The following is a 27,258-nucleotide window of genomic DNA, read 5'->3' on the forward strand; positions in this document are numbered from 1 at the left end:
CAAATCTAAAAGCAATTATGTCTCTAAGCAAGTACTGTAGAAAGCAATTTAGCTTTATTAAGGGATTTGAGTGTTTTTATAAAGGCTTAAACATGAATAGGCTCAGAAATCAATCTTCATCTCGACACAACAGCAAAGAGTGATTGATTGAACACTTAGCAAAACACCCTGCACTTAATACACTGGAGGAGCAAACTACTTCTTTACTTGCAGAGACTTTCTGAACATTTCTCCAAATAAACGTCATTCACATGCCTTCACGTACAAAAATGACATAAGACCATAAAAATGCCTCTAGAATATAAGCTTGTTGTGGGCACGGAATGTGTCTGTTTTATTGTTTGTATTTTTCCAAACACTTAGTACAGTGCTATGACCCAGTAAGTGCTCAATAAATCTGACTGATGGACAACTGTGATTGACCGACAAAAATGAATTTTTACAAGTGAGAATCCTTCAAATATGGTCTCGGCAATGTGGTATTTTGGAATGTGTCTGTTTATTGTTATATCGTACTCTTCCAAACACTTAGTGTAGTGCTTTGCACACAGTAAGCGCTCAATAAATACGACTGACTGAATGAATGAAACGTCCAAACAATCATCAGCCATTTCAGTGGAGACGATATGGTTTGAAATTAATATAGGCATGAGAGAGACATTTCCTTGGCATCATTTTCATTTTCAATAGAAACTATACCAAATCACTTTAAAAAAAATCGACCTCAAATTATTTTCAGAGGATAGTTTTATTCATGAATATCCATTTTTTTTAGTGAAAAGGAACAGAGGAGACGTGTTGGAACTGATCCTTATTTGGTTCTCAGGACCAAAGGGGCACCTTTGATGGGTGAGGATACGCCGGTGGTTATCAAATTGACGTTTTCACGGAGAAAGTTGCGTTGGCGTCCAGCTGAGGGTCTGCCGCTGCTGTTGGTGGAGACGACCCTAGCTTTTACATTGCCAGGAGGCTCGCTGTGTGGAGGCAGTCCATTGATTTCATACATCCATTGGGTCGTTGCCGTCTGAAAATGGAAGAGACGAGAGGTCTTATCTCGAGTCTAATGGACTATGGCAAGTCCCCAAGTTTAACCCGATGGGTAAATTAGAAAGCCATTTTCCCCTCTCCACAGCAGGAGCGATAATAATAGTAATGATTATAGTATTTGTTAAGCGCTTACTCTGTGCCAGGCACTGTTCTAAGCTCTGCAGTAGATACAAGTTATCAAATGGGACACAGTCCCTTGTCCCACATGGAGCTCACGGTCTTCACCCTCTTTTAAACTGTGAGCCCACTGTTGGGTAGGGACTTTCTCTATATGTTGCCAACTTGTACTTCCCAAGCGCTTAGTACAGTGCTCTGCACACAGTAAGCGCTCAATAAATACGATTGATTGATTGATTGATTGATTTTACAGTTGAGGTAACAGAGGCACAGAAAAGTGAAGTGACCTGCCCAAGGTCACACAGCAGATAAGTGGTGGAGCAGGGATTAGAACCCAGATCCTCCTGATTCCCAGGCCCGTGCTCTATCCACTAGGCTAAGCTGCCTCCCCTGCCACTAAATTACTATTCACCCAAGTGCTTATTACAGTGCCCTGCACACAGTAAGCGCTCAATAAGTACAATTGAATGAATGAATTTGTCTTGTTTTATGCTTTTGCGTCATCTCTGACCCGTAGCTACTCCATGGACACAGCTCTCCTAGAATGCCCCACCTCCATCTGCAATCATTCTGGTAGTGGATCCAGAGTTTTCTTGGTAAAAATCTGAAAGTGGTTTACCATTGCATTCTTCCACGCAGTCAAGTTGTGTCTCCACCCTCGACTCCCCTCCCATGCTCCTGCTACCCAGCACGGGGGCATTTTGACTTGTAACAGATTGCCTTCCACTCACTAGCCACTATCCAAGCTAGGAATGGAATGGGTAGGCCTCTGCTTGACTCTCCCTCCTATAGCCAAGATTGGTTGAGTACTGGAAACTCTCCAGGTGCGATCCTGAGAGGATCAAATTTTATTAATGTAATTTAAAGCATAAGATTACAATTTTAAATAAATGAGACTTGTAGTATGATTACAAGTCTTTGCAGAAGGCTGGAGTTGAAATTCATGATGATAATAATAGTGGTAATAATAATTGTGGTATTTGTTAAATGCTTTGTAGACAATAAGCTCCCTTCTAGACTGTAAGCTCTTCACGGGCAGAGAATGTGTCTGTTTATTGTTTCATTGCACTCTCCCAAGTGCTTAGCAAAGTGCTTCGCACACAGTAAGCATTCAATAAATACAACTGATTGAATGAATGAATAAAGTGTGAAGCACTGTTCTAAGTGTTGGTGTAGGTACAAGATAATCAGTTTGGACACAGTCCTTGTCCCACAGAGGGCTCCCAGTCTTAACCCCATTTTACAGTTGAGGTAACAGAGGCACAGAAAAGTGAAATGACTTGCCCAAGGTCACACAGCAGACAAGTGGAGGAGCTTGGATTAGAACCCAGCTGGACAACAATTTCTCTGAATGAGAGGCACTTAACTCATCCATTTATACGTCTCCAAGTCAACAGCATCTTTAGTTATATCTGCTCAGGGATTTTTTCAGGGCTTTGAAAATCTGACAGAAAGGGTGGGCAGAATTCCTCCAGGATCCATTCATTCGGTCAATCGTGTGGTGTATTTATTGAGCACTTTCTGAATGCCAAGAACTGTCAGAACAAAGTGTTTGTGAGAATGGAACATAAATAAGATCTATGTTCTTTTCCTTTTATCAGGGAGTGGGACAGACAGATAAAATTTATGCTCTGCATGGATGTTGGATCGACTATCTCCCAGCAGGGCCTGGGGAGGGACGGCCCCCACCCCAAAACTCCTGCTCATCAGTGCCAAGCCCTGGCGCATCATGGGAAGATTAGAACATGGGCATGCATGAATAAGGCCTTTTAATGGCATGAATAATAAAATGAATGACTAAATTTATCTAAGGACAATAAGGACATTGGTTACCAAGCACATGCCTTAGAAAGTACAACATCCCTGAATTTGTTGTACTTTCTAAGGCACCTGCTTCGTAACCAATCAAGAGAAGCAGCGTGGCCTAGTGGATAGAGCACAGGCCTGGTATTCAGAAGGACCTGTGTACTAATCCCGGCTCAGCCACTTGTCTGCTGTGTGGCCTTGGTCAAGTCACTTCACTTCTCTGTGCCTCTGTTCCCCCATCTGTAAAATGGGGATTAATCAATCAATCAATCAATCAATCGTATTTATTGAGCGCTTACTGTGTGCAGAGCACTGTACTAAGCACTTTGGAAGTACAAGTTGGCAACATATAGAGACAGTCCCTACCCAACAGTGGGCTCACAGTCTAGAAGGGGGGAGACAGAGAACAAAACCAAACATACTAACAAAATAAATAAATAGAATAGATATGTACAAGTAAAATAAATAAATAGAGTAATAAATATGTACAAACATATATACATATATACAGGTGCTGTGGGGAAGGGAAGGAGGTAAGATGGGGGGGGATGGATAGAGGGGGACGAGGGGGAGAGGAAGGAAGGGGCTCAGTCTGGGAAGGCCTCCTGGAGGAGGTGAGCTCTCAGTAGGGCCTTGAAGGGAGGAAGAGAGCTAGCTTGGTGGATGGGCAGAGGGAGGGTATTCCAGGCCCGGGGGATGACGTGGACTGGGGTTCGATGGTGGGACAGGCGAGAACGAGGCACGGTGAGGAGATTAGCGGCAGAGGAGCGGAGGGTGCGGGTGTGGGCTGTAGAAGGAGAGAAGGGAGGTGAGGTTAGGAGGGGGGCGAGGTGATGGAGAGCCTTGAAGCCGAGGGTGAGGAGTTTCTGCCTGATGCGCAGATTGATTGGTAGCCACTGGAGATTTTTGAGGAGGGGAGTAACATGACCAGAGCATTTCTGGACAAAGACAATCCGGGCAGCAGCATGAAGTATGGATTGAAGTGGGGAGAGATACAAGGATGGGAGATCAGAGAGAAGGCTGATGCAGTAGTCCAGACGGGATAGGATGAGGATAGGATTAAGACCATGTGCCCCATGTGGGACAGGGACTGTGTCCAACCTGAATAACTTGCAACTACCCTAGACCTTAGTACTGTTCCTGGCACATAGCAAGCACTTAACAAATACCATTAAAAAAAATCAATGGTATTTGGGTGCAGAATACTAAGCAGCTAGGAAACGAAAAATGCAACACAGTTGGTAGACCTGTTTCCTGCCCACAGCGAACTTACAGGTGTTTTCAGTAGGTGCTCAAAAAAATACCACTGCTTTACCAGTACTATTGATATTCAGAAAGGGCTTGCAGAAAGCTACAGAGGCTTGTCTTTGGCTTTACATAGGGAAAACCTCCATTACCTTACTGAGTTCTTTTTCATTTTTTCTTTTTCTTGTTTTTTAGTGGTATTTGTAAAATACTTATTATGTTCCAGGTACCCTACTAGTAGAAAATAGCACTGAGTCAGCCTTGGAAATTATGCCTGAAAGCTGTTTCTGCCCATCAAGCAATGCTCCACAGTAGAAGCGCTTTCAGTCCCAGAAGCTGATGGGGCATAAGCACAACCACAAGAGAAAAAGGAGAGAGAAGGAAAAGGGAAACAGAGGTTTCTTTCTCTTTGCTCCCTAGAAGTGCCTTTATTGTCGGGGGGAGGGGGGTTTAGTGCCTCGTCTAGCTAAGCCTGAGTAATTTAAATGCTCTGCAAAAGTGAAATACAGGGGCAGATGCATAAAGTGATGCTTATCAGATACAAACTTCTAGTTACTATGTACGTATATAAACTAATGGAAATGAAATCCCACGTCTCAGCACAGCACTTATCTGTGCAGATTCACATTCTTGTTGGCTGGACTGAAAATGCATTAGGAAATCTTTCTCAACTGCGATTAAATTGAGAATCACACATATCAAAAACATCCTGTAATAATCATACCAAAGGTGTCAAAAATCACTTCATTCCTTGTCTCCCTAAATTTAGCATTAAAATGATTTCAAGTTTGAAAATGACATGACTCATAGTGCAGCTGTGATAGAATACAGTAGGGCTATCAGGGGTTCTTTCCATGATGTTCATGTGGAAATGCTAATCTTTTTGTTGCCGCTTGATAGTTACGATGTCTGGGGCCATTTTAGACTCTGTCCTAACCTATTTAGTCAATTTGTAGCGTTTAAGAAGAAGCAAATCATTCCAGGTTACCAAATACATGACCCCTTTGCCTCCCAACTACTTATATCTGCCTCACGATGTTTACCGAACCAATAAGGCATTTATCAGAGAAGCAGCATGGCACAATGGATAAAGCACAGGCCCGGGAGTCCACAAGTTTAAGGTTTTTAATTCTGGCTCTGCCACATGTTGGCTGTGTGACTTTGGACATGTCACTTCACTTCTCTGTGCCTCAGTTACCTCATCTGGAAAATGGGGATTCAGACTGTGAGCTCCACATGGGACAGGGACTGTGTACAAACCGATTTGCTCAAATTCACACCAGTTCTCAGTACAGTGCTTGGTACGTAGTAAGCGCTTAACAAATACCACAATTATCATTATTATTATCATCCTTCTTAAAATCTGTCCACTTGAATTTACCATACAGCTTCACTCTGGGTAAACATGTGCAGAGAACCGTAGACATTTTGCAAGCACGCGTCACTGTCAATTGCGTGACTGTGTTCTGAGACTTGATAGTTTGTGATCCTGAGCTATCATTTCATTTCAACTCCAATAACGGCTCGTAACAGCACTGTTGTAATTGCTCCAAAATCTAGATGGGCTGTATCTGATGAATCCTTATCTTGCAGCCCTAAGTTTGGCTTGAACTTGAATCTGAGTTGGCACTACACTCTGTTTGGAAGCTTCCCAAAGGACATGCTGACCTCCTTAATTCAATTCTCTACTTCTCTTTCCATTGGGTAAGTACACTCTGAGGTAGTCCAATTCAACGATAGTCTTCTGTGTCAGCAAGAACTTTTGATTAAGTGCTGGACTTAGATAAGCAACTCGGTTTTATTGTACTCTCCCAAGTGCTTAGTAGAGCACTCTGCAACCAGGAAGTACTTGATATTTATTCATTGATTGATTAAAAAAAAGACTTCCCTGGCAGAGACTGGGCATGGCCTTTCATTCATTCATTCAGTGGCATTTATGAAGAGTTTACTTTGTGCAGAGCACTGTACTAAGCATTTGGGAAGGTACAATACAACAATAAACAGACACATTCCCTGCCCATGAGTTTGCAGCCTAGAGGGGGAAGGCTCCATTTCTTTCAAGCTTAATGCTAGTTCTTCCATCTGTCAGCCTGAAGTATGGCCGTGTATTGACACGGCCAGGCAATTCTAAAATCTTTTTCCCACGTTTGTCCGTGTGTAGTTCTAGAGCACATTTGTTAGCACAGTGCCAGTTCTGGAACACTCTCAACATGCAATCTAGAAAAGTGGCTGGGTCCAGAATGGTTTTTACAGCTTTTTTTTTCCTTTCATGCATCAGAGCCCAACCAATTTTAGAAGCAGTGGTAGTCAGTGTTTTTTGAGCATTTACTATGCACAATGCTCTGTACTGGGCACTGGGAAAGAAATACATGGACCCTGTCCACAAGAAGTTGAAAAATCTAAGAATATGAGGGGAAAGAGGAGTAGGGACAGACAAATAGGAGAAGCGTCGCCTAGTGGATAGAGATTGGGTGTAGGAGTCGGAAGTGATTACCACTCTGCTGTGTGACCTTGGGCAAATCACCTAACTTCTCTGAGGGCCTCATTACCTCCCCAACAAAATGGGGATTAAGGATGTGAGCCCTATGCAAGGCAGAGATCCCTCCTGATTAAACTTGTCACCCCCAGCGCTTAGTACAGTGCCTGGTATAGTAAGCATTTAACAAATTGCATTTTAAAAAAGCAAGGAGAGAAACAGGAACTATAAAAATGGCAAAGGATGGCCAATACATTTTAGGAAGAAAGGGCATCAGATGTGATACTCATGATCTGATTCAGCATGGAATTTCATGTTTTGAATTTCTACATTAGCCTTAAAATTCACACCGAGTTTATCTAAAACAATTCCCTCCAGGTCAGAAACAGAAATCTGAATCAAAATCCAGAAGATAAAGAGAATTAGGCATCCATAATATAGCTAATCCTGGTTCTAAAACCTATCTGACGCTGCTTTTTGATGGACTTTCTTCTGTGGAAGATAAATGCATCCACGACAAGGTGTTGACATGAGACAGCATTAGTAGCTTATGTCCAAGTAGATAACAGTGCCATTTAAAAAAGGTAAATCTTCCTCAAAGGTTAGCTAATTGCCTTATTAACTTCAGCACAAGTGAAACAGTTTATCATTCTTTAATATATCAGATTAGCAGTTTAGTTTGAAAGAAGTTTTACCTTTGGGTCACATTTGCCATGTACATTGATTCACTGAAAATTTCAAGGTCAGAGAAACGATCTCAGGGGTTGAGAGCGCTATATTTCCCCTGAGGTCTTGAAGCTCCCAAAGAATTATTCCTCATCTAAAAGCCTTATCTTCTTTACCTTTTCATATTGGAGAATTTCTTTTCTGTACAGGAGTTTGTGGAATTTTTCTAGATTAAACCATTAACTTATTATTAAATAGTAATGTAGCCTCAAATCCTAATGCATTGCTTTGCACACCTAACATCTTATTTTGGCATGTTTTCCTAGGGTTGGCTTTGGCCATTTGGGCACTTTGGGGAGGGGGAAAAATTGACCACCTCTCCCTTTATGTAAAACAATGATGTTAGTTGAGCACTTACTATATACCAGGCAGTGGGGTAGATACAAGCTAATCAAGTTGGACACTTTCATTCATTCATTCATTCATTCATTCATAGTTATTGAATGCTTACTGTGTGCAGAGCACTGTTCTAAATGCTTAAAGTACAATTCGGCAACAGATAGAGACAATCCCTACCCAAAAATGGACTCACATTCTAGAGGGGGGAGACAGACAACAAAACAAGTAGACAGACATCAATAGCATCAAAATAGATAAATATAATTTATATACACTTCATTAATAAAATAAATAGAATAATAGATAAATATGTACAAATATGCACAAGTGCTGTGGGGTGGGGAAGGGGGTAGAGCAGAGGGAGGGAGTAGGGGCGATGGGGAGGGGAGGAGGAGCAGAGGAAAAGGGGGGCTCAGTCTGGGAAAAAGGGGGGCTCAGTCCATGTCCTTCATGGGGCTCCCAGACTTAATCCCCATTTTACATCTCAGGGAACTGAGGCCCAGAGAAGAAGGCCACACACAGCAGACACATGGCTTTCCATTCTTCATTCAATGCCCCCAAAATTTACTTCATTCACTGCTCCCCGACGCCCCACAGCACTTACGTACATATCTGTAATGCACTTATTTCTATTATTCATTCATTCATTCAATCGTATTTATTGAGCACTTACTGTGTGCAGAGCACTGTACTAAGCACTTGGGAAGTACAAGTCGGCAACATATAGAGGTGGTCCCTACCCAACAACGGGCTCACAGTCTAGAAGGGGGAGACAGACAACAAAACAAAACATGTAGACAGGTGTCGCCTCTACACTTTAAGCACCCTGTGGAAAGAGAACATGTTTACCAACTCTTTTATATTGTACTCTCCCAAGTGCTTAGTACAGTGCTCCTGCACACAGTAAGTGCATAATAAATATGATTGATAAAATATGATTAACATTTGGTGGAGCTGGGATTAGAACTCAGGTCCTCTGACTCCTAGGCCCATGCTTTACCCTGTAGGCCACAGAGTTTCTTCTCAGTCTTTACGATGCTTTATGATGTCCTGCTATAGGTTTCTTATGGAATATCACCATAAGGAACAGTGCAGGCATACAGAGCAACATGTAGTGAGCAATAATAATGATAATTGTGGCATCTGTTAAGTGCTTACTATGTGACGAGCACTGTACCAAGTGCTGAGGTAGATCACCAGGTCCTAAGTAGGAGGGAGAACAGGTTTCGAATCTCCATTTTGCCGATGAGGGAACTGAAGAACAGAGAAGTTGAGTGATTGCCCAGAGTCACACAGCAGGTAAGTGGCAGAGCCAGGATTAGAACCCAGGTCCTCTGACTCCCAAGCCTGTGCTCTTTTCATCAGGCCATGCTGCTTTTGTAGTGCACGAGTCTGTTGGAATCCCCAATATTGGAGTATTTCTTAGGGGCGGTGGAGAGGGAATATTGGCTCCACCCTGCTCTGTCTGGTTCCAAGGATATTGCCTTCCTCCTTTTGGTTCCTGTTCACCTAGGCCCCACCTCCAATTTGGGCAGAGCGAAGCTGGCTGCTTTGTCATTTTTAACTGTTCTGTGGTGGTTACTTAGCTGTTGACCGTCTAAAGCTGAGCCTGCTATTTCTGTGGTAGAACATGGCTAAGTACTTAGTACAGTGCTCTGCACGCAGTAAGCGCTCAATAACTATAATTGATTGAATGAATTAATGAATAAATGCCAAAGAGTGGAAACATTTAGCAAAATGGCATATGTTTATCACTTTAATGCTCCGTCTTTGGCCTCAAAGTGGTTAGAAGCCTATGATCTGAAGAGCAGCGTGGCCTAGTGGAAAAAGCTGTGGCCTGGGAGTCAGAGGACCTGGGTTCTAATCCTGCCTCCACCAGCTGGCTGACTTTGGACAAGTCATTGAAATTCTCTGGGCCTCATTTTTCTCATTTGTAAAATGGGGATTGAATGCCTGTTCTCTACCTATGACTCCCAGGTAGGATAGAGACTGTGTCTTGATTTTTTTGTTTTTCATGGTATTTGTTAAGCACTTACTACGTGCCAAACACTGTACGAAGTGCTGGGTAGATTACAAACTAATCAGGTTCATTGTCATCATCATCAGTGGCTTACTGTGTGCAGAATGTTGGGCACAGGTCCATGTCTCACATGGGTGGCCTCGCAGTTTTAATCCCCATTTTACAGAAATGAGGTAACTGAGGGAACAGAGAAATGAAGTGGACTTGCCCAAGGTCACACACGCCAACAAGTGGTGGAGCCTGGATTAGAACTGAGATCCTCCTGACTCCCAGGCCTGTGCTTTATCCCCTGGGCCATGCTGCATTTTTTTGTTTTCTTTTTTTTAAAAAAAAATGGTATTTGTTATATGCTAGGCACTATACTAAGCCCTGGGGTAGATACAAGATAATCAGGTTAGACACAGTTCCTGTCCCACATAGGGCTCACAGTCTTAATCCCCATTTTACAGATGAGGTAACTGAGGCATAGAGAGTAATAATAATAATGATAGTAATAAAAATAATAGCGGTATTTAAGTGCTTACTATGTGCCAGGCACTGTACTAAATTCTGGGGTTGATACAAGCAAATCGGGTTGGATACAGTCCCTATCCCATGAGGGGCTCACAATCTCAGTCCACATTTTACAGACGAGGTCACCAAGGCCCAGAGAAGTGAGGGGACTTGCTCAAGGTCACACAGCCAACAAGTGGCGGAGCTGGGATTAGAATCCGGGTCTTTTGACACCCAGGCCTGCGCTGTGTCCACTAGGCCACACTTCTTGATTAATTTTAATCTCTCTCGGTGCGTGACACAAAGTAAGCACTTGAAAATACTATAATAATAACAAGTTGAAGAGAGCCCTTGCTCTGTGCTACAATGCCATCTACAACTGGAAAAAAGGTTGGGACCTCTTTATGAGTTGAGAGTCCACTGTGACCAGGCTTACATATTATACCTTCATTAGAAAAACCAAGAACAAATAGACTAATGATCTTTTCTAGTGGATTGTTCTTTTACTCTAAGCTCTTTTTAAAGTTTTAAATGAAGCCAGTGTTCTGAGCTTTGAGTCACCAATTACGGTCATTCCTCAAAAGCTGAGGTAGGCATTTTGGGCATCTGAAAGTGTATATTTAAACAAGAATGGTGAGAGAAATGGTCTAAAGCTGAAAAGACTTCCATTATAAGTTATTCAATCAGCCTTGAATAAATTTCTGGAGGAGAGGAAGGAGGTGATTTAGTTGATTGAAGAGAGGGCAATTTTCTAGATTCACAGAATGGCCAAAAAAAAAAGGGGGAGCAAGAGAAAAAAAATGAGATATATAAAAATTTTGCTTGCCTAGAGAAAGGGAGTATGGAAAGATTAAAAAGGTAAATAAGGGAAGTGATAAACTTTGAGGCAAGCAGTGTTTTACTTGAAAAACCAGGATGTGGAAAGTTCAATGTTGATAGCAATGTGGGAATGTCTCCAATAAATTAAACCTGCTTTGCCAGAATAATTTTTGGAATAATCTTATTCTCACAGGCAATTTGCCTATAAAAGGAAAAGAAGCATACGCTATTAGCAGAAGTCCTATTAACCCCATGATGTAGCTTTATAAACAGAATTGCACTGGCTTAATTTTTTTTGGTACTTTTTAAGGGCTTACTATAAACCAGGCACTGTATTAAGCTCTGGGCTAGATACAAGCTTAACAGGTTACATATCGTCCATTTCCCACATGTGGCTCACAGTCTTCATCCTCATTTTACAGATGAGGTAACTGAGGCACAGAGAAGTGAAGTGACTTGCAAAAGGTCACACAGCAGACAAGTGGGGAAGCCAGGATTAGAACCCAGGTTCTTCTGACTCCCAGGCCTGTGCTTTATCCACTAGCCCACACTGCTTCCCTAATACTAAAGCTATACACACACACACATATAATATACATATATATATGTACACATACAAACATAAATTGGATTATTTAACATAAATCAATCGTATTTATTGAGTGCTTACTGTGTGCAGAGCACTGTACTAAGCGCTTGGGAAGTACAAGTTGGCAACACATAGAGATGGTCCCTACCCAACAGTGGGCTCACAGTCTAGAAGGGGACATGAGGAATGCCCTTGGAAAAAATTTTAAAATGACACTTCTACAATACAGTTCTTGATGATCCTTGTAGCATTGTAAATCCATATTATCATGACCTGCTTGCAAATGTCTATGGTATTTCCTATTTGGAGTTAGAAAAATTGTTAATTTAGTTTTCAGAGAAAATATTCCTATCATACTTTGATTTTCTACAGTCCTGATAACCCATGGGAAGACAGTACAAATACAGAATGAAAGAAAGTACCTGCAATACGACGTTATTCAACTCGAGGGCAGTTAAATGTAGCTCTCATTTATTTTTCCAGAATGGCATTCTACTCTTCTCTGAGAGTACAAATCAAAATGGAATTAGGGAGACTCCCACAATTCCAATGGGTAAAGCATGATGGTTCATTTGAAACATAATTAATCCATGGTATCTACTGAGCGCTTACTGTTTGCAGAGCACTGTACTAAGCACTTGGGAGAGCACTATAAAACAGAATTGTTAGACATGTTCCTTGCCCATAAGGGGCTGACTGCTTAATAATAATATAATAATAATAATAATAATGGCATTTATTAAGCACTTACAATGTGCCAAGCACTGTTCTAAGTGCTGGAGAGGTTACCAAGGTGATCAGGTTGTCCCTTCATCCCCATTCTACAGATGTGATGGGGAGACAGATATTAATACAGATAAATCAACTCCAGGAAACTGCCTTGAGGAAACATGAGATAATAATATTGTTACTATTCAAGCCTCAACCCATTCTAATAATAATAATAATAATAATGATGGCATTTGTTAAGCACTTACTATGTGCTTAGCTGTTCTAAGCTCTAAGCACTGTTCTAAGCTCTGGGGAGGTTACAAGGTGATCAGGTTGTCCCATGTGGGGCTCACAGTCTTAATCCCTATTTTACAGATGAGGGAACTGAGGCACAGGGAATTTAAGTGACTTGCCCAAAGTCACCCAGCTGACAATTGGCAGAGCTGGGATTTGAACCCATGACCTCTGGCTCCCAAGCCTGCGCTCTTTTCACTGAGCCACGCTGCTTCTCTAATGTGTTAGAGATGGGATGTGTTGGTGTAATTTATCAGTGGTATTTGCCCACCTGACCTCTACAATGAGATGGAAAAGACAGGGTTGAGGAATGATCCCTGAGTAGAAATTTTCTCCTACCTGTCTTAGAGTATATATCGCGTACCTTGCTTTCTAATCGCGGATGAAGCTCAGATATCTTAGCATTGACTGTGAGCCCACTGTTGGGTAGGGACTGTCTCTATATGTTGCCAACTTGTATTTCCCAAGCGCTTAGTACACTGCTCTGCACACAGTAAGCGCTCAATAAATACGATTAATGATGATGATGATGATGATTGACTATAAGGAAACTCTACTGAGTGGAGTTGGTTGGCTAGCTGGGGAGGGCCTGGTTTCGGGGCTTTTTAAGCTATTTTACCAATGAAGTGACCCTCACCCACATCCTGCCGCTGGCCTGGAATGCCCTCCCTACTCAAATCCGACAGACAATTACTCTCCCCTGCTTCAAAGCCTTATTGAAGGCACATCTCCTCCAGGAGGCCTTCCCTGACTAAGCCCCCACTTTCCTCTTCTCCTGCTCCCTTCTGCGTTGCCCTGACTTGCTCCCTTTGTTTCCCCGCCACAACCAAGCCCCACAGCACTTATGTCCATATCTGTAATTTATATATTTATATTACTGTCTGTCTCCCCCATCTAAACTGTAAACACATTGTGGGCAGGGAAAGTGCTGTTTACTGTTGTACTCTCCCCAGAGTTTAGTACAGTGGTCTGCACACAGTCAGCACTCAATAAATCCGATTGAATGAATGAATGGATTTTCTGTTAGGAAACATCTAACGTGAGTATAGGAATATTATTTGCTATTTCCAATTATCCGTGCTTCTCCTCGTCCGTATTAGAAGAGATGATTGAGTGTTTTCTGTATTGCTATTGATACGTGATGGTTTATTTGGATGTCTGAATTTTAAGGTCTCGATGACATGATGGAATTTTTGGTTGTACCGACAGATATTTTATCCCTTTAGTAGACATAGACATTTACAAGGATCTAATGTCTCCCTAAATTAAAAAGAAAGGAATACAGATAGAAGCCGCTAAAACAGTCACTTTAGAAACTGTTAATTTCATTTTTATTACACTTTTGATGGTGCTTAGCTCTGAAAAACAATCCTCCTGGCAACATTCCATTTGTAGAAATTCACAGTTTTAAATAAGAACTGGCTTATCCATCCAGCGCTATGAACGCTGAGTTCCACAACAAGCTCTTTGAAAATAGATAACCCATAAACCATATTACTATATTGCTTTTTATTTACTTTTCAGAATGGAGGAAAAGACGTATTCATTTTTCCTCACTGGGCCTTTGGCTAAGGTTATTTTTTCATTTAAATCATAGTAATTTATGTATTCTAAAATGTCATGCATCCCTTTGATAAAACGGTTTCTTTATGGGTGCTGAAGGAGACCCTTATTTCATCAAAGGATAAATTACCCACTTTTTGTAATGTCATTAATCGCCCCATTATTATGTATAATTTTGCAACCCAAGAATAATAAAGGAAGCAGGAGAAAAAAGAGAAGAAAAACATGGAGGAGGAAAGGAGGGGAGAAAGAGGGAGGAGAAAGGTTCAAGTAGGCACTTCTTTTGCACTCTCCCGAGAAGCAGCGTGGCTCAGTGGAAAGAGCCTGGGCTTTGGAGTCAGAGGTCATGGGCTCAAATTCTGCCTCTGTCAATTGTCAGCTGTGTGACTTTGGGCAAGTCATTAACTTCTCTGTGCCTCAGTTACCTCATCTGTAAAATGGGGATTAAGAGTGTGCGCCCCCCCGCCCCGCCACATGGGACAACCTGATCACCTTGTAACCTCCCCAGCACTTAGAACAGTGCTTTGCACATAGTAAGCACTTAATAAATGTCATCATTACTATTATTATTACTGCATACAGTAAGCATTCAATAAATTATATTAACTTCCCCACCTTCTCCTTTTTTCCCTTGGGATAAAAAAAAAATACATTTTCTCGGCTTGAGCTTGTATCCCAGAAATTCTGAATCAGCCCCTCTTCCCATCCCGACATATGATCTTATGGCTGCTTATAAAAAGAATCTCTTAAAATCGGGGTAGGGAAGAATTATGCTGCCGTGGCAATTATGCGAGTAAATACGGTAGGTGCTCAACAAATGGTAATTGGTCATTTTCTGTTAAGCATCTTAATTGTGTCTTTTCATTTTAAGCACAGCCTATACTAGTCTATATTAAAAGATAAACTACAAAGCCACTTATATCATCATTTCAGTATACTTTATGCTAATTAAATGCAGAGCTAAATTGGCTGAGAACACAACCCGATTATCCTGTGCTAATCAACTAAACTGGCAATTGTATACAAGTACTTGCAGATATACAGCTTTATAGTATTTTTAAAAACGTTATGTCCTTTCTTACCACAAAACTGGGTGAACATGAGTTTTTTGGTTTAGTCTGTCCATGTTTAAGTTGTTGGACAGAATACCTGTCACGTCAGGGCGAAGCAAGAGTTTTTGTGGGCTGGAAATTGAACTTCCTAAAATGCATATAGAGCTAGTGCATAGGTTAAAATACACTTTAGCATTGGAACAAGACTGTAAGACTGTTGTTGGGTAGGGACCGTCTCTATATGCTGCCAATTTGTGCTTCCCAAGCGTTTAATACAGTGCTCTGCACACAGTAAGTGCTCAATAAATGACTGAATGAATGAATGAACTTTAGTGATAGACAGATAGAGCCAGCGTGTCAAACGAGAATGGAATCGCTCCTTTACAGCAAAAACTTCTGGAAGTCTGTGCAATGAGTCCAAATTGAGAAACTGCAAAACCACAATGACCTGGCATAGCGAAAAATAATCTTTCCATGTAAGCAACGTGAAAGGAGATGCATACAGACAAAATGGGGATTACCTGCAGTGGTCTTATTTAACTCTGAAGGGCATTGTATGGAATGATGATTACTTCAAGCATTTCACAATCATATATCTGTCAACTCTCTCAAATTTATTTTCAACCTGGCTTTGCACTGAAGCTATCTACTTGAGAGAAGCAGCACGGCCTGATGAAATCGATCAATCGATCAAATTTATTGAGTGCTGGTTCTGTGCAGAGCACTGTACTAAGCGCTTGGGAGAATACAATACAACAGAGTTGGTAGACATATTTCCTGCCCACAGTGAGCTTACAGGCTAGAGGGGGAGACAGACCCCAGTGGAAACAGCACAGGAAACAGATCAGGAGACTTGAGTTCTAATCCTGGTTACCCAGAGAAGCAGCATGGCTTAGTGGCAAGCGCACAGGTTTGGGAATCAGAGGTTATGGTCCTAATCCTGGCTCTGCCACTTATCAGCTGGGTGACTTTGGGCTAGTCACTTAACTTCTCTGGGCCTCAGTTACCTCATCTGTAAGACTGTGAGCCCCATGTGGGACAACCTGATTACCTTTAATCTACTCCAGCACTTAGAACAGCGCTGGGCACTTAGTAAGCGCTTAACAAAATAGCATTATTATTATTATATTATTAAGTACTTACTAGGTGCCCAGCACTGTTCTAAGTGCAGGGGTAGATACAAATTAATTAGATTGGACCCAATCCCTGTCCCACATGGGACTCACAGTCTTAGGAGGGAGGAGAATAGCTATTTAATCCCCATTTTGCAGTTGAGGAAACTGAGGCATGGAGAAGTTTATTGACTTGCCCAAGGTCACACAGCAAGCAATGGGCAGAGCTAGGATTAGAGCCCAGCTCTTTTGTGTGACCGACCTGCTATGTGACCTTCTAGACTGTGAGCCCGTTGTTGGGTAGGGACCGTCTCTATATGTTGCCAACTTGGACTTCCCAAGTGCTTAGTACAGTGTTCTGCACACAGTAAGTGCTCAATAAATACGATTGAATGAATGAATGACCTTGGGAAAACCAAATTTCTCTGTGCCTCAGCTTTGTGAACTGTAAAATGTGTCTGTAATTTATTTATACTGTCTGTTCCCCCTCTAGACTGTACACTCCTTTTTTATAGTATTTCATTCAATAATATTTATTGAGCGCTTACCATGTGCAGAGCACTGTACTAAGCGTGGTATTTGTTGAGCGCTTACTATTAGCCAGGCACTGTACTATGTGTTAGAGTAGGCACTAGCTAATCAGGTTGAAAAAGTCCATGGTCCCCAAGGGGCTACCAGTCTTAATCCTCACTTTACAGATGAGGTAACAGAGGCACAAAGAAGTGAAGTGACTTGCCCAGGGTCACACAGCAGACAAGTGATGGAGCTGGGATTTGAACCCAGGTCCTCTGACTCTTAGGCCTGTACTCTTTCCACTAGGCCATGCTGCTTCTCTTCATGAGAAGAGAACCTGCTTACAAATTCTGTTCTATTGTATTCTCCCAAGTGTTTAGTCCAGTGCTCTGCACAGAGTAAGAGTTCAGTAAATATGACTGAATGATTGATATGGGTCAGGGGCTGGGGGTGATGTGATTACCTTGTATCTACCCCAGTGCTTAGTACAGAGCATTACACATACTATGGGCTTAACAAATGATATAATATTATTATGTACTACGGTTATTGAATCATTTATTGAGAATATTTACTGAGTACAAAGCACTGGTACGTAATACTTGTACTTGTAACTTGTACTTCCCAAGCTTTTAGTACAGTGCTCTGCACACAGTAAGCGCTCAATAAATACGATTGATTGCATGAATGAATGAATGAATACAGTAGAGTATAATAATATATAATATTATATAACGATATATAACGTAGTAGAATATATAATCCCTCTCAGGATGGTACCTGGAGAGTTTCCAGTACTCTACCAGTCTCAGCTACAGGAGGGAGAGTCAGGCAAAGGCCTGTCCGTTCCATTCCTAGCTTGGCCAGTGGCTAGAGGGTGGAAGGCCATCTGCTACAAGTCAAAACATCCCCATGCTGGGCAGTAGTGGCACGAGAGAGAGTCAAGGGTGGAGACTCGAGTTGACTGCTTGGAAGGAGGCAGTGGTAAACCACTTCTGGATTTTTACCAAGAAAACTCTCCGGATCCACTACCGGAACGATTGCAGATGGAGGAGGGGCATTCTGGGAGAGACGTGTCCACGGAGCTGCTACGGGTCGGAAATAACTCGACGGCATAAGACAAGGGAAAGAGATGTAACATTAAAGTATATGGTAATATGATAATTATAAGATACTAGACTGTGAGCCCATTGTTAGGTAGGGACCGTCTCTATATTTGCCAACTTGTACTTCCCCGTCTCCATGTGTTGCCAACTTGTACTTCCCAAGCGCTTAGAACAGTGCTCTGTACACAGTAAGTGCTCAATAAATACGATTGAATGAATGAATGAATACTTAAGTATGATTCGCATTTCGCTCTTGAAGGACTCACGTGGATGACTAATGTTGCCTTGTGCTTCTTGCCGTACATTCTGGGGCTGAACCCAACTCTGATCAATGTGCCAGCTGTGTCCAGAGGAAGAAGCTCTCCATCTCGGGGCACAACTGAAAACTCTGGGTCGCTGCCAGGTAGAAAGAAGGCACTGAACGGCTCTGGACACCTACAGCAGAGAGGAAAACCGGCCCATTAAAGTCGAACTTGGAATCCTGTTGAAATGGGCCTACAATTAAGCGCTAATGCAGCCAGGCGGCTGTGAGCGCCGATGGTTATTTGAAAGAATGCTTCTAGAATGATAACAGGAGGTCTGTTTGGGGCTTTATTTTGTTTTTTCCTCATTAAAGAAAAAGAGACATTTTTTGAAGGGGAACAGAGTAAACAGAAAAATTGCCATGACTTTTTTGTTTTTAATTTCCATTTCAAATTATCAGCAGGGACTTTGACTAGATTCCAAAGGTCAAAGCCCATAATGATGCATTCAGCCTTATCCAAAGTGACATATCACATCACAACTGCCAGAATAATTTTCTCAGCCTTTCTCGTGGTCGTAAGAGGATTTGACCTTAACGAGCTGCTTTGGTCAAAGCTTAATTCTTGTTCCCCATCCAGGGAAGCAGATCACAGTTTTCCTAGGACCAGAAATGGAATCTAAACCTATCTTCACTCCTCTGTTCTTCTGAGCAAAGGGAACTTTCATTTGTCTCCATTTCCTATCCCATGGGGGGCAGGAATGGAGTCCGGTGGGACCGCTTTTCCCCACCCAACAGTAATCCCGGCTCTGCATTTTGTCTGCTGTGAGATCTTGGACAAGTCATGTAACTTCTCTGTGCCTCAGTTAACTCATCTGTTAAATGGGGATGAAGACTGTGAGCCTCACGTGGGACAACCTGATTACCTTGTATCGACCCCAGCACTTAGAACAGTGCTTGGCACATAGTAAGCGCTTAATAAATACCATAATAATAATTATTATTATCATTTTAAAAAGGGATTAAATCCTCAAGACAAATAAGGACACTTTCATTTATTTAAATTATTTTTTTTTCTAATTGGGTAACTAATGTTTGCAATTTATGGTGCCATTTCGTATTTAAAAATATTAGTTACACACTCTTCCTCACAAGAAAACTAGTACATTTAAGATCTTGTGAAATACCATGGTAAGATTTTTTATAAATAATGATTCATAGAAAAAAAAAAACTTTAAAAGAAAATGTCTTCTAATTAATGGTTTCCTTTTAAGACAAATGTCCGTTGAACGGTTTCACTCTCTATCAGAGCGAGACAAATATTTCAAGGAAACTCAGGTGACAGATATCTCTTAATGCAGTCTCATTCATGAAAACGGAAATGCACAAACATTAGAAAATTGCTTCTGTTCGCAGGGTGAGATTTTTTTTTTAAGTGTTCCATCTCTTCAACTACATAACATATTGTCTGAGAACAAATCTATTATAACAATTCTGCATCCCAAACCATATACTGTAACTAAGATTTATAAATACAAATTAGTTTGTCAGTGCCTCCTTTATAAATGCTCCTTTATGGGCATTTAAAGTTACACCGTGTGCAATGTACCCTGAAAACAAAATGGAATTGAGTCAGTTTCTAGTCTTTGTAATATGCCATTAAATGGGGAAGAGGAAGTAAGACAGTGGAAGGTAGAATATTTGCATCTGTGAATCATTCGGCAATTTGAAGAAAGTCATCCATTAGTGTGGCTGGAAGAGACAAAGAAAGCAGAATATGAGTAAAAGTACTCTTCACGTATCAAAAGTATGAAGAAAATGCCTTAATAATAAAGTGGGAAAAGATAATTGGGTAGCATCGATCAATCAGTGGTATTTACTGAGCATTTACTGTGTGCAGAGCACTACGGTAAGTATTTAGGAGAGTACAGTGCAACAGAGTTCATTCATTCAATCGTATTTATTGAGAGCTTACTGTGTGCAGAGCACTATACTAAGCACTTGGAAAGAGAGACAATCCCTGCCCACAGCAGGCTCACAGTTTAGAAGTTGGCAGACACAATCCCTGTCCATAATGAGTTTAGAGTTGAGAATACATTGTGTGTGTGTGTGTGTAAACGTAACCTTAGGTACAAAATACAGACAGAACAGAGAAGCAGCACGGCTCAGTGGAGAGAGCTCGGGCTTTGGAGTCAGAGGTCATGGGTTCAAATCCCGGCTCTGCCACTTGTCAGCTCTGTGACTTCAGGCAAGTCACTTAACTTCTCTGTGCCTCAGTTACCTCATCTGTAAAATGGGGATTAAGACTGTGAGCCCCATGTGGAACAACCTGATCACCTTGTAACTTCCCCAGCACTTAGAACAGTGCTTTGCACATAGTAAGCACTTAAAAAAAGCCATCATCATCATTATTATCATTATAAACATATGATATAGATGTAGATCTATTTGTCTTCCATTTTCAAAGATAATGCTACAGATGTTTGGGTCTACCAATGCATATAAATATGGCTAAAAATGTGGCTCCCACAGTATTTACAAGTAAGGATGAATTTTGGGGGGGTTAACATGTGTCGCATATTAGGTTTGTCTCAGTTTTTTAAATTTTGCCTCATTATTACTAGTACTGTGTAAAGAGAGACAGAAAGGTGGTAATAGATTTCTAGAGCTTTCTAGAGATTTCTAGAGCTGCTTAACATACTTTTGGTTGTATATCAGCCACTGGATTAAAAAGACAAAAGACAAACTATTGGGCCAAATTAACAGAAGCTTGAATAATTTTTTTAATTCTGCTTGTATGAGCGATCTGATCCCCCCTGTCGTTAGCAATTAAACGTGGAGAAACATGTCATTTTCGATACAGATGACTAGGTTTCAGTGCTTTGATCAATATTATTCACAGGATTAAATTACAATGATTGAATGAAATGGGAGGTGACGTCATTCTTACTCTGAATTCTACATCTATGAGTGGTTTTGCTTTGTTACCAATAAAAACCCAAGAACAAAGATACTTTCATCCATCGACCTCTTAGTACATTCAGTTCAGTTTCTGATGTTTTAGTTGGAAGAATGTTGGGCCATAATGAGGTACGCCTCACATCTGAAACCAGAGCTCAGTATAACCCTGATAAAAAAATATGAAGAAGAATATTTGTGGTATTTGTTAAGCGCTTACTATGTTCCAGGAACTGTACTAAGTGCTGTGGGAGATACAACCAAATCAGGTTGGATACATTTCCTGTCCCACGTGGGGCTCACTTTCTCAATCCATAGGCATTCTGGAAGCATAAATGAGCTGCAAGGAAGATCGATTTATCGAAGACTGGAAAAATCCCTATAAAATTCCTCCACGAGAGGTACATTTCTTTTGGAAAAGCAAGTAATAGGTTATGAAATCAAACTGTACTGATTTTAAGACAAAACCCGCTGAAATTCCTTATTGAGCTGATAATTGTAAAGGGGATGCAGAGTTTGAACCCTGACCAAATTTGCGAAGATGTTTAATTAGTAAAGAACATTTAATCAATGAGAGAAAAAGCAGGGGACTCATTCATGCCCAGGATTGAGTTTCTTTGCAGGTAATTACTGCAGAGAGGCCTGTTGATTGCAAAGTACATTTAATTTTAAAAGACCTAAACATATTTATCATATTTTATAATGAAATACATTTGGTATCCCTTGGGTTTGAAAAGGCTGCTAATGGTGAGATTTTTATCCGTTTGTTAATGTGGCTGAAAAGACCAAGGAATGATTAGCAATTCTTTTTTATGGTATTTGCTAAGCGCTTAACTACGTGTCATTTGTTAAGGGCTTACTATGTGTCAGGCACTGTACTAAGTGGTGGGGTGGATAAAAGGAAATCAGGTTGGACACTGCCCCTGTCCCATGTGGGGCTCACAGTCTCAATCTCCATTTTACAGTGGAGGTAACTAAGGCCCAGAGAAGTGGAGTGACTTGCCCAAGGTCACACAGCAGGCAAGTGGCAGAGCCGGGATTAGAACCATGACCTTCTGACTCCCAGGTCTGTGCTTCAATCCACTCTGTCATGCTGCTTCTCACATGACATATGTTAAGTGCTTACCTTATGGTATTTTTGACATTTGTTAAGTGCTTACTATGTGCCCTGCACTGTACTAAGTTCCGGGATGGATACAAGCCAATCAGTTTGACACAGTCCATGTCGTCCATGGGTCTCACAGTCTTAATCCTCTTTTAATCCCCATTACAGAAGCAGTGTGGCTTAGTGGAAAGAGCATGGGCTTGGGAGTCAGAGGACATCGGTTCTAATCCTGGCTCTGCCACTTGTCTGCTGGGTGACCTTCGGCAAGTCACTTAACTTCACTGTGCCTCAGTTACCTCATCTGTAAACTGGGGATTAAAAGTGTGAGCCCCACGTGGGACAACCTGAACAGTGCTGGGCACATAGTAAGCACTTAACAAATACCATAATTATTATTACTATTATTATTATTATTATTATGCAGACCAGGTAACTGAAGCACAGAGAAGTTAAGTGAATTGCCTATGGTCACAGTACAGACAAGTGGTGGAGCCAGGATTAGAACCCAGGTCCTCTGACTCCGAGACCCATACTTTTTCCCCTAGGCCATGCTGCTTCTCCTTTTTACAGTACAGGCATGTGAAGAATGACCCTTCCTGCATTTTCACGTTTTGCATTGTTGCCCTTTTTGTTTCTCCCTCTTGCTTCTCCCAGAACCTCTGTCAAGTTTAGGGTGGCCATTCGTTCTTTCATTCATTCAACCAAAAAATATCAGACATATAGAAGCATGTTACAGAGAAGCAGAAGAGCAGCTTGGCCTATCACAGAGCCCACCTGTGGTCTGGAGGGACTCTCTAGTAGTAGAAAGTGGAAAAAAAAATGCTATCTGGAAAGGAATTATGCCCAAAGGCTAGCGACCTGCTCAGCACCACAATCATCAAGCTGAAAACTCCCTATCTCCAGGCTTCTTCTAAGAAAATGAAATTACTTACTTTCCTTTTTATTATCAATAATAATAATTATTATTATGGTATTTGTTAATCACTTAACTATGTGCCAGACACTTAACTTAGCACTGGGGTGGATACAAGCAGATTGGGTTAGACATAATCCCTGTCCCTCATGGGGCTCACAGTCTCAATCCCCATTTTACAGATGAGGTAACTAAGGCCCAGAGAAGTGAAGTAATTTGACCAAGGTCACAAGCAGATAAGTGGCGGAGCCATGACCTTCTGACTCCCAGGCCCGTGCTCTATCCACTACACTATGCTGCCCCTTTTTAAGAGGGGATAGGGTCTCTGTTATCATCGGGGTGGGGAAGCAGGTCAACTATCTGCTGAGCCATTGTGACAACTCATCTTTCCCCAACTAACCATCCTCAAAACTGGCATTACGGGTTGCTGCTATCACAAAACGGTATAGAACATATTCAATAAAGCCAATAAAATCCTCTGACATGCTCAATGCTAGCTAATGATCCTTATTAGTACTTTTGGGTTCTATTCTCCATCCCTAGCAAGGGGAAGAGCACGGCTGTTAGAATTAAATTAAACGTTGAAATTCTGCGGGGTATAATTTCATCGAGGAAAAGATCTGATTTTGAGCTTTCATTTTTGTTTCGTGGTAGAGTCTGAAATTCAGCCACTAGAAGTGGATGGACACGTTTTCTCTGATATATTACCGTGTCTGGCTTGTCAGCCTAAAGCCAACCATGGCTTCCTTGAACAAACCAACGGCTTCTATATTGATGATGTCATCTACTTCAGGCGCAGTAGCAACTAAAGTTAGTGGGAAATTCCAGACACCTCCCGTACGACATTGCACCTCCAAAACTGCTGGAATTCTGAACAAAATAAGATGTACAAAAACTCATTAGGAAGCAGGCATAATGAAATATAGCTCAATAAATCAACATTCGAAGTGTGAATATAAACTAGTAGTTTTTCAAAACTACAGTGTATTATAATGGAACTATAATTGATTCTAAATTGGACTGTACAATTACATTTTAGAGTCTGTATTACATTCTTATTCTTACTTTGTGACTTCAACTTAGTAAAATATGCTGTCTTTTCCACGTCTACACCGCTAAGAACTGAATTCCTCGTCTATGGCTGATTCTGTTAATACAGTCCCCAGAAATTCAAACTGTCAAAGTGTAGCCAAGTGTTTGGGAATTAACTTGGACTTTCATGCTTCATAAAGGCCCTGGGATTATGATGGATATGAGGAAAAGACTTGAGAATTTTTATGGGCAAAAGGGTTCTTATCATAGTGAATTAGCGTGGCTCAGTGGGACGAGCACAGGCTTTGGAGTCAGAGGTCATGGGTTCGAATCCCTACTCCACCCCATGTCTGCTGTGTGACCTTGGGCGAGGCACTTCACTTCTCTGGGCCTCAGTTACCTCATCTGTAAAATGGGGATTAAGACTGTGAGCCCCACGTGGGACAACTTGATCACCCTGTATTCCCCCTCAGCGTTTAGAACAGTGCTCTGCACATAGTAAGTGCTTAACAAATGCCATTATTATTATTATTATTATTATTAGATTAGAGCAACTCATTTTAACACAACCCTTTTGTCGTGTTCAAAAATGGCATATTTTATGAGCAACCCTAAAGCCTCATGAAAGTATGTGAACAAGGACAATTAAAATATAATTTTCTATCCCTTCTCTGTCACTTTTTAAAATCCATTGCTCCTACTCTCTTCCCCTCCCTCATTCCCATCTTCACCGTGGTACTCTCCAAAAACTTCTCCTCTGCCTTCAAACATGTCCCCACAATTTTATAAAAGTTCTATATTCTGAGCTCCATCTATGGCATATAGTAAATGCTTAACAAATACCATTAAAAATTATATTTATCGAGTGCTGATTGTTAAGAACAGTGGCATAAACTGATGATAGCCCCTGAAATTTAGGTAATGGACTTTCACTTTGAGGGGCTCACACTCATCTTTCCTCTAATCTTGTATCCTATGGAGAAGACAGGTTGAGAGGAAGAGGATGGAGAAACAGAAGGAGGAGACCGGGCCTATTGCCTTCTGCCGCACAGTAAACTTGAGTCTCCACTCTCGACTCTCTCCAGGGCCGCTGCTGCCCAGCACGGGTGAGTTTTGAGTTGTAGCAGATTGCCTTCCACTCTCTGAACCTCTGCCCAAGCTAGCGATGGAATGGGTAGGCCTCTGCCTGACTCTCCCTCCCTTAGCCGAGACCGGTAGAGTACTGGAAACTCTCCAGGAGTGATCCTGAGAGGGAAATTTCAATACAAGAGGGCAAGATGGAGGGAGAGGATTTGAAATTTGTTCCTACTATGGAAGGCATGAGGAGTGAACTCAAAAAGAGCAGATAAATATTGGAGAAGACCTGAGGCTAGAAGAAGTGTGGCCTAGTGGAAAGAGCATGGGCTTTGGAGTCAGAGGGCCTGGGTTCTAATTTCAGCTCTGCCACTGATCTGTTGTGTAATCTGGGGGAAATCCTTTAATTTCTTTGTGCCTCAGTTTCTTCATATGTAAAATGGGGATTAAATACTACCCCCTCCTACTTAGACTGTGAGCCCCCTGTGGGACAGGAACTTAATCCAAACTGATTATTTCATACCCACCCCAGCGCTTAAAACAGTACTTGATACATAGTAAGTGCTTTAACAGGTACTGTGATCATTATTATTATTATACTTTTGAAAAGAGCAAGTCACGGGCTTACCTCATTGGCTTTTGAGGGGCAAACACAATATTGAAGATCAGGGTGATAATTCCAGAATTCACATTGCGATCTTTTTTGATCAAATATAAAGCTACACAAGATTCCAAGCTTGATTTAGTGATTTCAGATTCAAATTTAATTTCATACAGAAATTCATCAACTGGTGTATAACCTAGAAAGAACAAGATTTTCCAAAACCCTCATTATTTAGGATACAAGTAATAACTTGTTGTTCTATTCTTAAAATAAATTCCTCATTTCAATGTATAAACTTTACTCATCTGTGAATGATAAACCTAAGATTCCTTCTGAATTCAAACTCAATCGAAAGAAAGAAGGGCACATTAATCAAGCTCTCTCCTTTTTCATTTGGCATGTTTGGACAATGACTGACTTACAAGGTCAGAATTTACTCAGCCCGGATTTAATTTTTTTTAACTTTTTGAAGTCTGTCCTATTAATCAGTCAATCAATCAATCGTATTTATTGAGCGCTTATTGTGTGCAGAGCACTGTACTAAGTGCTTGGGAAGTACAGGTTGGCAACATATAGAGACAGTCCCTACCCAACAGTGGGCTCACAGTCTAAAAGGGGGAGACAGAGAACAAAACCAAACATACTACCAAATAAAATAAATAGAATAGATATGTACAAGTAAAATAAATAAATAAATAAATAAATAGAGTAATAAATATGTACAAACATATATACATATATACAGGTGCTGTGGGGAAGGGAAGGAGGTAAGATGGGGGGGATGGAGAGAGGGACGAGGGGAAGAGGAAGGAAGGGGCTCAGTCTGGGAAGTCCTCCTGGACGAGGTGAGCTCTCAGTAGGGCCTTGAAGGGAGGAAGAGAGCTAGCTTGGCAGATGGGCAGAGGGAGGGCATTCCAGGCCCCGGGGATGACACCGGGGGTCGATGGCGGGACAGGCGAGAACGAGGCATGGTGAGGAAATTAGTGGCAGAGGAGCGGAGGGTGCGGGGTGGGCTGTAGAAGGTCCTAGACAGGAGCTCCTCAGTCAAGCAATCAATAAATAGTGTTTCCTGAGAGCCTACTATGTGCAATTAACCAAGTGCTTGGGAAAGCACAATAATGATATTTGTTAAGTGCTTAGTAAGTACCAAACACTGTACTCAGCAAAGGGGAAGATACAAGATAATTATTGTTATATCCTACTTTTACTGTTATGTTATACTCTCCCAAGTACTTAGTACAGTGCTTTGCACACAATAAGCGCTCAATCAATATGACTGAATGAATTAGGTCAGACACAGTCCC

At 41.4% G+C, this 27,258-nt stretch overlaps 1 protein-coding gene and 2 non-coding genes across 3 annotated transcripts in view; 1 reads left to right on the top strand and 2 right to left on the bottom strand.

Annotated features, from left to right (window-relative positions):
• Positions 1 to 751: 751 nt before the first annotated feature.
• Positions 752 to 27,258, bottom strand: part of CFAP47 (cilia and flagella associated protein 47) — a 271,714-nt gene continuing 245,207 nt past the window's right edge. Inside the window, exons 61-64 of the mRNA XM_038760124.1 lie at positions 25,979 to 26,150; positions 23,953 to 24,114; positions 18,294 to 18,462; positions 752 to 1,024 (exon numbers count right to left, since the gene is read on the bottom strand). Of these exons, the coding sequence (XP_038616052.1) occupies positions 812 to 1,024; positions 18,294 to 18,462; positions 23,953 to 24,114; positions 25,979 to 26,150 (716 nt within the window). The 3' untranslated portion in view covers positions 752 to 811. The remainder of the gene's footprint in view (positions 1,025 to 18,293; positions 18,463 to 23,952; positions 24,115 to 25,978; positions 26,151 to 27,258) is intronic.
• Positions 1,869 to 2,006, bottom strand: LOC119940519. The gene has a single exon (XR_005454992.1). It is a non-coding gene; the product is annotated as a small nucleolar RNA SNORA7 (small nucleolar RNA).
• On the top strand, positions 17,684 to 17,821 carry LOC119940540. Its single transcript, XR_005455012.1, has one exon. It is a non-coding gene; the product is annotated as a small nucleolar RNA SNORA7 (small nucleolar RNA).

Source organism: Tachyglossus aculeatus, chromosome 18 (genome assembly GCF_015852505.1).
Source record: "Tachyglossus aculeatus isolate mTacAcu1 chromosome 18, mTacAcu1.pri, whole genome shotgun sequence".
Lineage (NCBI taxonomy): Eukaryota > Metazoa > Chordata > Mammalia > Monotremata > Tachyglossidae > Tachyglossus > Tachyglossus aculeatus.